Source organism: Rhinichthys klamathensis, unplaced genomic scaffold, assembly GCF_029890125.1.
Source record: "Rhinichthys klamathensis goyatoka isolate OS25496 unplaced genomic scaffold, OSU_Roscu_1.1 h1tg000244l_1, whole genome shotgun sequence".
Classification (NCBI taxonomy): domain Eukaryota; kingdom Metazoa; phylum Chordata; class Actinopteri; order Cypriniformes; family Leuciscidae; genus Rhinichthys; species Rhinichthys klamathensis.
This window is the reverse complement of record NW_026606766.1, coordinates 65,844-80,000: the sequence shown is the minus strand read 5'-3', so window position 1 is coordinate 80,000 and position 14,157 is coordinate 65,844. Positions and strand designations below refer to the sequence as shown.

At 37.7% G+C, this 14,157-nt stretch overlaps 2 protein-coding genes across 3 annotated transcripts in view; both read right to left on the bottom strand.

Annotated features, from left to right (window-relative positions):
* The window catches only part of quo (quattro), a 71,214-nt gene that overhangs the window by 5,483 nt on the left and 51,574 nt on the right, over positions 1–14,157 (bottom strand). For both annotated transcript variants that reach the window (XM_056266056.1, XM_056266057.1), the window contains exons 18-20: positions 11,464–11,634; positions 11,205–11,382; positions 2,137–2,253 (exon numbers count right to left, since the gene is read on the bottom strand). In XM_056266056.1, the coding sequence (XP_056122031.1) occupies positions 2,137–2,253; positions 11,205–11,382; positions 11,464–11,634 (466 nt within the window). The remainder of the gene's footprint in view (positions 1–2,136; positions 2,254–11,204; positions 11,383–11,463; positions 11,635–14,157) is intronic.
* The window catches only part of tgm2b (transglutaminase 2b), a 52,956-nt gene that overhangs the window by 36,564 nt on the left and 2,235 nt on the right, over positions 1–14,157 (bottom strand). The window lies entirely within an intron of this gene.

The window sequence follows — 14,157 nt, the reverse complement described above, 5'->3', positions numbered from 1 at the left end:
TTTTTCAACACAGCCCTATGTGGTTCCCCGAGAACTAATGGTTCCCCATGGAACTTTTTCCTGGTTGCATTCGCACCGCCAGTAGGAACTCTGAAGTGAAGTAAGCCACGCTTGTTGTTGTGACTTTTATTTTGACGGCGCTGAGAACACCAGAGAATAGAGAGCCTAAGTCCCTCCCCTTCCGGTCGACCACCATGGGACCTTATTTCGGAAAAATATTGTATGGTAGTGTTGTGGCAAATTCTCGATCTTTGGTTCAACTCTTCAAAGTCTGGTTCAGGTCTCAGAAGAAATCTTTCAGAGTCGAAGTTTCAGGTCTCAGAAGAATAACTTTATTGAGCAGTTCAACAAAGTGAGATGGTAGCTAGTCATCTGATCTTTCATGGGCCAGTGCTCTAGTCTTATACCTTTTTCTTATCTTTAGTATTCAATTAGCGTTTGTATTAGTATCTTTTTACACCATGGGCATCTGTATTAGTATCTTTTCACATAATGGGCATCTGTATTAGTTTTTCTTTTCACACAATGGACCTCTTGCTTTTAGCAGTCGTTTACTCAATGGACATCTTGTTTCAGTATCTTTTTCTTGGTGGTACATCGTTACATTGTATACAATATGTTTCTCTTCCAGTGCCTCCCAACACCTGCATCTGTGCTACAAGTCTTTTGGGTACTTTTCCACTCTCTTGTCCATGTCCTTATGTGCCCTATCCTCACATGCCCTGTGACCTAGTTTTTCTGCTTGGCATTACAGCATTCAGACCTGGTTTTCTCTAACATTACAGCATTTTATATTCAGACCCATGTATGAGACAAATGAAATTCCCCAACAGTAGTCAGTGGCGAGAGACAACAAATATTTTGATCTCGTTTGAATTGTGCCCTGAATTACACATATGATGTTTGTCAATTTAAAAGATACATTTTTAAGTCAAGAAAGTCGCAGTTTGATGTAAAACTGTTGAGGTATAAGACTGTGAAAATACGTAATTACAAAGACTACAAACCCCAAAGGTGCACATTTTCTCTCAATGAATGAAACTAACTTTACTGAAGCTAACTTTACTGAAGCTAACTTTACTGAAGCTAAAGCTAAATTTACTGAAGCTAACTTTACTGAAGCTAACTTTACTGAAGCTAACGTCTGTCATTGTTTCTATAGTCTTACGTTATAATCGTAACGTTACGCCGTCATGCCTGAGTGTTTTGTACCAGACTGCACACACACGAGCAGCGGATCTCGCTCGTTGTTTCGCTTCCCGGGAGATGTAGTTCATTGAGCGATTTTCACGATTTTTCACTTTCAGAGTTATCTTTTAAATTGACAAACATCATATGTGTAATTCAGGGTACAGTTCAGACGGAATAAAAAGATAAGTTGTCTCTCGCCATTGACTACCATACATATTTTTTCCGAAATAAGGTCCCATGAGCCGGAAGCGGAGGAGAGGGACTTAGTGTGTTCATTAGTTTACTCCGTGTTCATTAGTTTAAGATCTGTCAGTTCTGTCTAATACGTTATTAGACAGAACTGTTATACATAGAAAGTAGACCATAATGAAAAGTTATTAGCGTATGCCGTGTGGTTGATGTCCAGTGTCGCTGAGCAGAGATACATAACATAAGTTAATCATGTTTGGCTTGGTCCCCTCAAAATTACGTTGGATTTTCTCCTCAGCGTAAAGATTAAGATGCCTATCTATCACTGTTTTACATGTTCGTAGAGTTAGTTTGTGGAGTAAATATATAGGCTATAATCTGTGTGTTTAGAGCCTTTTTTTAAATGGCGGGTGCAGGGGTTTCGCGTGCGTTTAGCCAATCAGCGTTCACTAACGTCACGGATGATTCCATGAATATCAGATGATGTCACCAACGTCTCCTCACTGACGTCACTCACTTCTAAAACTTGTCTTCCGCCATCTTGAGTACCTGATTCGGCAAGATCGATACGTCAGTCGCAAAGGAACTAGAGCTTAGATTCAGTGTTGGTTTAGACTCGACTCTGAAGTAGGAGCTAAATTTCCTCCAAAAGGAGTTCCTAGAACTAATTTCGTTCCTAGTTCCTGAACACGCCAAAATCCGGCTACTATGAAAAGGTTCCTCCGGTGCGAAAGCCCCTTATGACTGGTGTTTCACCTCGTCCTGTCAGAGCACAGTTGACGGCTCGGTCGTTGATGGCCATGTCACTGGGCTGGATATCCATGAAGGGTTTATGTCCGATTCCCATGAACACCCTCTCCTGCATCCGGATCTCTGTGTGAAGATCAGCACAGACCCTCAGCTTGACATGAACTCTTTTTGCTCACCAGGTACTGTGGCTAGTGGTCTTCTAAAGTTACCAGCCACACATTTTCACTGACCACAATTTTGACAGTGATACCATGGGGAAAACCTGCCATATATATATTCTTAATATTATCTCATAATTTGGCAGCAGATTTATTAGGCTGCTGTTACTTTAACGCCTGATGCACGGATCCATTATACTGTTACACATGTGTTTTCTTTCTCAACTGTTTACATTCATTTAAAACATAACTGACTGTGTTTATGTGAACACTCACCTTTTTTTTGTTGACTGTTTAAGAGCAATAAGCAGCGAAAAAGAGCTAAATGTAGTGTGTAGTGATGTAATGTGGTGTGAGCAAAAAATGTGAGTAAAATAAGTAGAATGAGTAAAATTATGAGCGATACGTGCAATCACTCGGAAAATTCAAGCCCTGTAACACCAACAATATCCATCCGGAGCAAATCTTGGTGAGTGCTAGTGTCAAGCCCTGGTGATTACTAACACATGGGTCATTCCTGCTATAGGATTTTCATGTTGCATTGTTTTGTCTCAAGATGCACACCAGCAATGTTTTTTTTTTTTCAAAGGCATGTTTATAAAAGCTACATAAATGTCCTAACTGAACTAAGGAGTAAGTCTGGCTTAATCTAAACCCTGTCTGTTGAACCGGGCCACAATGTTTATAAATCATCTTAGTTTATTACAATACAGCAGCAGAACCCAACAATAAAACACAAACCCCTTAAAGGGATACTCCACCCAAAAATTAAATTTCATTTACTCACCCTCAAGTTGTTGCAAACCTGTATGAGTTTCTTTCTTCTGCTGAACACAAAGGAAGATATTTTGAAGAACGATTGGAACCAAACGGTTGTTTGGCACCATTGACTTACATAGTAGGAAAAAAATAATAATATGGAAATCAATGGTGCCAAAGTTCCAATCGTTCTTCAAAATATCTTCCTTTGTGTTCAGCAGAAGAAAGAAACTCATACAGGTTTGCTACAACTTGAGGGTGAGTAAATGATGACAGAATTTTTGGGTGGAGTATCCCTTTAAGGTAAGAAAACCCTTTTTGATCATTTGGTTTAAATTACTCTACTGCTCAAAAGTATGGGTATAGAAATTAATAGTTTTTTATTGAGCAAGGATGCATTAAAATTGATTCAAGACAGTACATACATTTATAGTGTTTTAAAACTTTCTATTCATAAATCCTGAAAACATTTTTTCAAGCAGCACAACTGTTTTCAACACTGATAATATTCAGAAATTTTTCTTGAATCATATTAGAGTGATTTCTGAAGGATCATGTGAAAATTCAGCTTTAATGAATAAATTACGGTTACAATATAAATAGAAAACAGTTATTTTAATTTGCAATAATATTTCACAATATTACTGTTTATACTGTATTTTTGATCAAATAAACGCAGCCTTGGTGAGCAGTTAAGTACATTTAGAGGGAAATCTACAACACAATATCGATGAGCATTATCTAATTATTTGATGAATTCTGTGATGTTTTGTGATTGTCAAGTCAGCTTTATTTATACAGCGCTTTTTACAATACAGAGTGTTTCAAAGCAGCTTTACTGTGATAACAGCAAAATAATGCAACAAAGATTGTTTCCAGAAGAAAATAGCGTCACAGTCCAACTTAAGTGAGTTCAGTGATGGTTAATTTTTGTTTTAAAAAAGTTATTAATTTAGTTCATTTATATATAGCTGCTCTGGAGAAAATTGTGATGTCATCATCAGCTCAGTTCAGTTCTCATATAATGGTGTAAATGCAGGCAGATCAATAATATTGTTGAATATTAAGGGCGCTTTCACACTTGGTTCGATTGCCTGTTCCGAACCCGAGTTCGATTGCTCCCCCCTCCCCCTGCCCCCGATGGACTGTGTTCACAAATATTATTTGTATCCGAACCGCGGTACGCTTGCGTCATCAAGCTGCAGCTGGCGCGTAATCATGTTGCTTGGTAACCGGCGCCGCTATGAATGAAAAGGCGTCAAAATGGATAGAATTGGTCGCTTCACATTTGTTCGTTCTTTTTTTTAACCTTTGGTTTTGTTTTCAAAGAAAAGATACAGAAACACACTTGGGTGTGTCTGCCGCAAAAGTACTAAAATCGTTCCAAAGACAGCTGGCTGTCAGCCGAAGACAATTTTTGCAGAGGCAAACATAAATCATATCTCTGCTTGCAGTGCGTCAATCCCGCTTTTCGTCAAGGTAAGTGTACACACACACACACACACACACTGACGACTGTCCTGTCGACCACATTATACATTATACGTCATCAATAGCGGTTCACTTCCGGGGTTTGGTTCGATTGCATTCATATCAGCAGCGAACCGTACTGGAGTTCACATGAACCGTACCCCAGACCACCTTTTTAAGCGGACCCGAGTACGGTTCGCGGGTGCGCACCCGAGTTCGGAAGACAGCGTTCACATCATCCAAACGAACCGAACTCTGACGTCATTCGAACCCGGGTGCGCACCAAAAGTGCTAGTGTGAAAGCCCCCTAAATGTCCCCAACTAAGGAAGCCAAAAGCCAAAGGCGACAGTGGCAATGAACCAAAACTTCATCAGGAAATTTTTCAAATACAAAGTGTTTCAAAGCAGCTTTACTGTTATAACAGGAAAATAATGCAACAAAGATTGTTTCTAGAAAAAAATAGCATCACAGTCCAGCTTAAGTGAGTTCAGTGATGGTTCATTTTTGTTTTAAAAAAGTTATTCATTTAGTTCACTTATATATACAGCCGCTCTGGAGAAAAAAGCGCTCAGTTACCAACCAACGAACAGTGTATGATTATGATTCAGGCAGCATTACAGGTCTGAAGTCAGATTGGATCAGAACATTCAGAATATTTATCTTTTGGATTGTCTAAAAAATTGATTTACAGTGAAACTGCTGAAAATGTTTCATTCATACGGTGTTGCATAATAGATTGATTTTCTGGCTTTATTCCCGCACATCTACAGGGTAAACAATTCTAAGGAAAAAACATCAATAGGACTATTATCGGGAAATGTGCTTCGAGAACAGAGGTGAGATTCATGAATAAATACAGCTGTGCGTAGGAGTTCAGCTTCTGTCATTTATCTTTCTCACATTCCTCAATATACAAGATCACTTCCCAGCAGTTCATTATGCTTGATAAACCCAAGCGCACTCATATTACTGGCTGTGGTGAGCAGGACGGCCGAGGGACGTGAGAGAACGTCGCGAGGCCGGTGGTGCGATTGCTAATGAGCAGCACCTGGGAAGCACACCGGTCTCGCATCTCTCACGGAGGAGCGGAAGCATAAAGGAGGAGCGACGGAGTGGATGATCGAGAGAGGAACAGGCCTGCTTTTGTTTGTGTTTTATTTTATTTTATTTTGGTAGCCAGCAGTCGTCCGTGAGGGGCTGCTGGCAGGTAGTTATATTTTATTTTGGGTAGCCAGCAGTTCCGTGAGGGACTGCTGGCAGGTATTGTGTTTATTTCATTTAAATAAAGTTTTAATTTGATTGTCCGCCGGTTCCCGCCTCCTTCTTCCCTGAACATTGCTACACTGGCTCTTAGGTTTAAGGTTTTCATTTCATAATCATAAATATGAGGTAACAGGAATGTCAGTAATTGCACGTTGCACCAATGAGAATAAATCTTAAACGCACATTAAATCAAGGTTTTACAGTAGACGTAGATTAACTCTAATCCTTTTACAGATTTAAAACTCGCTTTTAAATGAAGTGGTTTAGATTTCCAAAAAAGTCATTTTTCAATGGATTGGGGGGAAATGAAAGAGTTCCCAGAGTAAGCAATCACATCTAATCACAGGGTAAAGATTTAATTACTAATTTGTCAAACTGTCTTTAAAATTAAGCAATGTAGCACAACCTGAATTTAAATAAAACATGGAGAAATCTCGGATTACCTTTAACCCTCTGGGGTCTGAGGTGTTTTCGGGGTCCTTGAGATGTTTTGGCATGCTCTGACATTTCTGCTTTTTTCAGTTGCTTATAAACATATTAATGGCACAGGTGAAATTACACTCTATATAGCACACACAGGGCTACCATAATATGTGAGCAACATGTATGTACATGTTTGTATTTTTGAGAGAATATTGTTTATGCGTGGTTATTGAAAAAAATAAAAAATAAAGTTTCTAATATAAGGCCACAAATAACATACTAAATATCTGTCCACAAGACTTTTGACAAGTGGATGTTGTTGCCTAGAGTTTTTGCTTCAAATTGATCTGAAAATCATTCTGCCTAATCATTCACATAAAACAATAGATTGTTTTAAATTGTGAAAAACATTTTTTGTTTGCAAAGGCAATATGCGGATGGGCGTGAACGACCCAACCCCCTCATGAATAATTAGGCAGTTCTCACCTGAGCAGACTGCATACTAATGAGCCTTTCATTCAGGGGTGTCACACAAGAAAGAATGCAAGGACAATATATATATATATAAATAAATAAATATTTATACACACACACACACACACACATATATATATATATATACAAACAATCAAAATATAAATGAAAGCCAAAAGCACATTTTTAGTCACCTTTTAGCCATCCACATACCATTTTTAGCCATCCACCACGGTAAAAATAAACCAGTCGCATTTCAAAGTCGTTCGCGAAATGACCGCCAGGTGGCGCAAAGGGACATTTAGCAAAACGTAAGTGGGGCTAATGTCTGTAGCCTAAGGATGAAATACTACAAGTTATGGTAATTTCCAAATAAGCCTACAACAAACATTTATAGCCTACTCCGTAATTGTTGGTCATACAGATAAGATATAATCTTTTAAAACTGTAAAAGGCTAAAGTATAGGCCTACACTCACAGGCTAAAGACAAAACGTTTTCTCGCTCATGTGAGAAACAGACGTTCGGGTATTTCTCAGTGAGAAAATTCATAGCCGAGCGGTAGAACTTACGGTTAATCATCCAGATTACACAGGTTCAAATCCCGCACAAGCCTGGTCTGTTGTAAGTTTTATATTTATTTAGATTTGTCTAGCTCTAAAACTCTGTTACACCATACAGTTTTTTTGCTTATATATATAAAATACAATTATCATGCATTTCCATTTTACACACAAAATAGTACCCAACAAAACGACTTTGTATCTGTATAATAATAGGCTACCAATCGTAATTTCAAAAGCAGTTCTGTAATAAATAAATTATATATAGCCTATATATATATATATATACTATATATATTTTTTTTTCAGGGCTGCCAACTCTCACGCACTGAGCGTGAGACTCACGCAATTGACCCAAATCTCACGCTCTCACGCCACACCCCCGATTTCTCACGCTGAAGTGTCAACCCGGTCGGTCAAATTCCTAAAAGATATAGTTTATCTATAGATCTACCTGTTGAGCCACTCGTGATCGACTAGTTATACCGCAAATTAGTTAAAATATCCCGTAATCTATCTAGAGCGAGCGTGCATGCGAGACAGATTGTGCTCCAAACCATGCGCGCGCATGGCAGAGAGGTCTGTTCCCTACAACCTAGAGTTTTAAAAAACTGGTTTTAAGTAAAGTGTGATTTGCCAGGGGGGATTGGGATTTCCTTCTGGTCTAAACATCCCTGCTTCTGCTGAATTATTTTAATCCCCACACCCCTCCCTCCACAGCTAATCAATGCTATAGGCTACTTCACCAATATCAAATATATAAAATAGAGATATGCAACAGGCACGTTTAAACGACAAACAATAAAATCAAAACCAGCGTTTCAGTTGTTCAGTAGTTCCAGTGGCCCTAATGCATGCACGGCTTTTAAAAATTTCACAAAGCGTGTTGATGAGATTATTTTGAATGAAATATTGAAGTTTATAATTAAGTGTTTTGGCACACCACGCCGAGTGGCCCTATGCATTTTTCTAAAGTCGGGTTTTATTTTGGCATGGTGAGTTAGTGTTCGACAAACGCGGCGGCGCGTTCATTTAGATTAATTTATTTTTCTCATTATTACAGCTAAAATAACTTAATAGGCGACTCCGTAATTTTTTGGTCATACAGATAAGAGTAGAGTAGCTTACATCGTTCAAAACTGTAAACTTGTATTCATATTAGGCTAACGACAAAAACAGTATCTGTCGTCTCTGTCTCCGGGAACTGCGCGTCACAAAAATGAACCGAAAGCCACTTCAGCTCAGTCACGATAAGAAATCGGCTATGTCTAAAGCCTTTAAATGTCTAAATATTTAGGCTAATAAATGTTATCTGATTATGTAGGCTAATCCTTATGAAAACGAGAGGTACAGAGGATCTACTCAAACATGTAATGGAAGCGCTTCCCAATGAGAAAATGACAAGACAAGGGTGAAAATCTCGCTCTTATTAAATGTATTCTAAATCGCCCTGAATTAAAATGTAAAAACAGATCAAATAATGTATTTGTCGAAATGTTGCGATATTGTTTTATTTAAGTTCATAATTATTCTATAAATGTTATTTAATTTAGCAGCATTACCACGAAGCACCGTGTTTCGATATTTATTTGAATAATACAAAATAAAATAAAAACTTAATTCACAAATTGCATGCCTGGTTGTAAGGATCCAAAGATCCCTGTAGACTTTAATATTGAGTTGAACATTTTGTTCATGACAACAAATTAACATGTGATTTTTCAGATTATATTTAATTTTGCTTGGAAAAAGCTGGCCCAAACCAGTTTTATTTCATCAATTATTGAAATAATGAAATATTTAGTAATAAACTTTTATGACAGAAATATCACTAGGCTACATGTAACTTAAATCATTTAATTCCTTCATTATCAACACTGTCTAGAATAGCGATTTAAGTGTGAATTGCGACTTCTCTTTGTGTTAAGTCAGCCTCATACTCCGATAGCCTGTGGGGGGGTTGGAGGGACAGTTGCTGGACAAAGGTGTTAATGTTCCTCTTTCATATGGAGAGTGTCGGATAACCAGCCTGATGAGCAGGCAAAATTATTGTAAGGATAAATCTGTGTCCAAATGTAGGCCCCATATCTTATTAAATTATAAATATTTTAGTTTATTTATTGTAGCCTATTTAAAGTTTTTTTCACACAAAATTTCAATTGAAGTTATTGTAAGGTGAATTCAACAAGGCGTGCTGTGTCTTTGAAGCAACAATTAAAGGCTAAATAATTTTGTCGTGATTTGTATGGCTGACACGCAGCGACATATACAGTATTATCAGCTGTATGATGTGTTTTTACCCTGAAATGTTTAATTTCGAGAGAGACGCGGCGCGCGCAGCGAGGGAGACTAAATAAACTTGTTAAAAAGAGATCCAGCGCGAGAGAGGCAAAGAGAAACGCATGTTTTTAATTTAATTATGTTTCTTTGGACAATTTTCGTTTTGTACTGTTTTAATTGTTTAATTTAGCTGTAATTTCTTTGGCAATACAAATGTAAAATGTCGCAAGAATAAGATTAGCCTAGTGTTTCTTATTTTGCATCGCAAAAGAAATAAACTCTAAACCCGATGCAACCCTGTTTAAAAAAAAAAAAAAAACTGTCCCGACACTTTATTTAAACCTTGAAATGTTCGAACTTGGTTTCAAACTTAAGTAATTTTAGTGTTCTTTTACATTACACAATAATTTAGCAGACTAAAGACGAGCTTCTTCATTTTCATTTTCTGATGCAATCGGCTGACAATCTTCCTTCATCAGTTTTTGTCGTTTGTGCAGCGGCTGCGGTTCTACAGGAATGTAGCAAATTTATTTTTTTAAATAAGTAAACAGTTATAAACAGTTACCTATTTAAGCATCAAGGTGGTAAAATATAAACGCTGTAGGCCAACATCGGTTAACAACATGTATGCCACATTGAGATTCGATCTCGGGTCGAATGAAGCTCCTCGAAGCTCGTGTTGTTGCGTTGATCACTGAGCTACCGTCTGTACGCTGTTAAAGTTGTAAAGCCTCATTGATGTAGCCTTGATGTTGAAATGTTTTCATTATTTATTCAATTACATTTCAGTAGCCTAATTTCAGTAATGTGATTATGAATTATTTTAACTACGTTTCACTTGTTGAATTCATCTGCTTTCAATCGCTCTGAATCAGCGCGGTGCAGCAGCAGATTACGCATTAGAGAGAATAAACCGGAATAAACTAACACTTTTCAGAGTCTATGACTGTAGCGCCTCTTAGCGGTAAAAGGCAGCAAATACACCACACATTTTACCGCCGCGGTGGAACGGCTGATGTGGGCATTGTCATGGCTTGCCTCGACATTTGCGTTTGAATAGCGCGCGTCCTCTGTGGGCGTGTCAGATTAACGCGTAATGAAGTGTAATGAGCTGGGAAAAAAATACTGACAGCACTCTCTTTTCATACAGATTGCATAAACTGAGAATATTTGTTTTTTATATAAATTACTTCATTTAAAAGAAGAGAATTCAAGCTTCATAAAGAAAAATCTCTCGTGCCTGTGTGACAAGTAATCGCGGAGTTACAGTTAATCTTAGGACGCGTTTCAGAATGGACTTCACTGACAGAGAGAACGCTGAACTCGCATCATGTTTGTTTTTCTTTATTTGGTGAAAAGCACAACACTTTGTTTTTATTGTGAGTATCCACAAAAAAAATAGAAACTTAACAGGATCTAATGATGTATCACACTTATATGTAAGATCAAAATCAACCGAGTATTTTGAGTCTCTTTTGCACTGATAAGAAAAAAAGCGAGACAATCGCGCCGGCGCGATAGCCGACCCCAGGGGGTTAAACTCTTCTTAATTTAAATCACACTGGTGCCTCATCTCCACCATTCATGCTTACTGTATCAATACTATACCAACATTTTTTTTAATTTTGTAAATATATGCACTTATAACCAATTATATACAGTCTGAAATCCTTGTTCTGCTCACCTCTGTTGTGAACGGCTTGTTCCCACAGAATCCTCTCCAGGTCTCTGGTCCAGTTTTCCTTCACTTCTCGACTCTGTGCCTGAAGTACGTACGTGTCCTGTGACTTCCTTCTCCGAAACCAGATCTCAAAACACAGGCCGCTATCTCCAGAGTTATGTGTCATACCGATGTCTGAGGTCTGAGAGAGGACAGAAGAGACGTCAAGGTCCAAGACACAAAGAGTTTGACCTGTTCACGGACGGTTCGTGTGGTGGTTTACCTTGAAGGATTGTTTGTAGATGTACGTGTCATTCCCGATGTCAGTTCTGCGTGTCTTGCTGAAGAGTATGAGATCTTGAAAGAGAAAAATGTGACGGTAGCATTTCTTCTTCCTGAAGGTCAACAGGAACTCATCCTGACGGATCAGCTGGCCCTGTTCCTTCAGATTCACCTGCACAACATGAACAGATCAACACCACATCAATCTCACACGCCTGATCAACGACGCTTTCACATTACCGGAGCAAATCTGACCTCCAAATCGGGCCTACATTCATACATTTGGCAGACACTTTTATATAAATCGACTTACATTACATCCAAGGTATTTTTCAATGTCTATGATATTAAAAAACATGATCAAGTTTGTATCGAGAGACTTCACTATAAACAATACCGGTCAGAAGTTTGAAATAATTACGATTTTAAAGAGTTTTTAAAAGTCTCTTCTGCTCACCAAGGTAAAATAAATGATAAAAAAAATGTATTCCTGTGATGCAAAGCTGTTCATTTGAACTTTCTATTTATCCTGATTCCTGTTTCCATAAACATATTAAGCAGCAAAAACTGTTTTCAACATTGATAGTGACATATTAAAGTGATTTCTGAAGGATCATGTGACACCGAAGACTGGAGTAATGATGCTGAAAATTCAGCTTTGATCACAGGAATAAATTACATTTTAAAGTATATTCACATAGAAAACAGCTGTTTTTAACTCTTTCCCCACATGGTGCCCTACGCACAGTGCGTGATGCGCGTGGTGGGAGCGGCGGCACTGTCCCCACCATTGACAGAATTTATCGGTAATTCATATTTTCTCAGTTATACGGTAGCGGGCGCTATTACGCATCTTCTGAAAGAGTATAGTCTCCTGATCAAAACACAGGAGAAGAAGAAGCAGAAACAAGCGATAGAAGCATTGCTGACGCACATGTAAAATAACATGATCATCAAACATTAAACATCATATAAATCAAAACTGTCTATCGTTACTGAATGAAATGTTGAACCCATGAAGAGGAAACGACTGAAGCTTTGAGGTGTTGATGGACTAGATTTACTTCATCTGTGTTTTGTTCATCGCTCTGAATCCCGTCCTGACAAAGTCTTTAACAAAAACACGATTTTCTCCGTTTTTTTTGTTCAACATTTTGCTTTTTTTAATGAAGCGTACCCACATTTGAGCTTCAAGAATGCATGAAAATCGTTTTTGTTGTTGTTTTATAAAGCAGATGCTCTGTTCTTTCTTTTGATATATTATTGCATGTTCAGATATTCATACAAAAAAATATTCTGGGGGCCATGAAAGTTTTGTGAAAATGATCAAAAATGCTGGCGGTGGCTTGCAACTTTTTATGAAACGCTGGAGGGGAAAGAGTTAAATTGTAACATTGACTGTTTCGATCAAATGAATGACAGAGAACTCCTCGGAAAACGTTTCTTAAAACACAAATCATTTTGAGTGACAGAACTGTAAAACTTCAGTAAATGTGTCATAGATGAGATGAACAGCGATGTCTTTCACCTGCATGCGATCCATAGCAGAATTTGGCAGAAATTTCAAGTCATAAATTCCCCTTCTTGAATACGATCGTATTTTTGGCAAGTCTCTGCGATGAGGAAAGTGGCCTTCTAAAAAGAGTCTCGAATGACACAAGCATACAGTAACTTCACACTTGCGCTGATGTGCAGGTGGAGGGAGTCTAGGCCTACAGTTATCTTTTATCCTCTCTGCCCACTGAACCTCTTTTCTTTTTAAAGAATGCGTCTGAAAATAAGTGTTTATCGTTCTAATTACAGACAGTGTGTGATGTGGGCAAAACTCACCTTCACCTCACGCCTGTCCTTCCTCTTCTACAAAAATATACTCTTTATTTTAGTCAACATTTAGTTTACACACATATAAATTTGCCTTATTATGCAAAACACAGGGTTCGTACAGACTCTGTCAAATGAAATTCCAGGACTTTCAAGGACTTTTCAAGCACTACTTTTTGGGATTTCAAGGACTTCAATCGGCACTTATCAAACAATATCTTGATTATTATTTTTACTTATTGATGTTTCAATTCAGAGAGGTGAATCCATTTACCAGCGCTGGCAGGCATGGGAAATCGCCTTAACCATTGAAAGGATATTGAAACTGATTTTCCCCCCCATTTATATATATATATGATTGACCTGAAGAATGAAAGTTGTATTATATACTTATCATATACTTAATATCATGCTCATAGCCATGAGAAATAGCTCTATATCTCAGACGGGCTACAGCGTTGATTTAGCGTGAAACAATTGTATTTTTTCAACAAAAAAATAAATAATAAATTCACAATATTTTTAATTAGGGATGGACCGATACCACTTTTTTGCAGAACGAGATACCGATACTGTAACCGATCCCTGAATTTTCACTGCATTTGTAATTTTTAAATGTATTAGTAATAATCATATTAGTTGGCTTAATTTGTTCATCAAATATATATTTCTTTCAATTATTTGCATGCTTAATTAAGCCTGCTAAATTGTATTGTATGAGGTTTTGTTACTGTACATTCTATTGCTCTATCATATTTTATATTTCATTGAATAGCACAGCACATATTTAGACTAGAGCAGCTCCAGAAATGTCAGTGCTGAGAATTGGGTCAGTGGTACAAATGTTTAGACACCAGTGAAATATAAATAATTT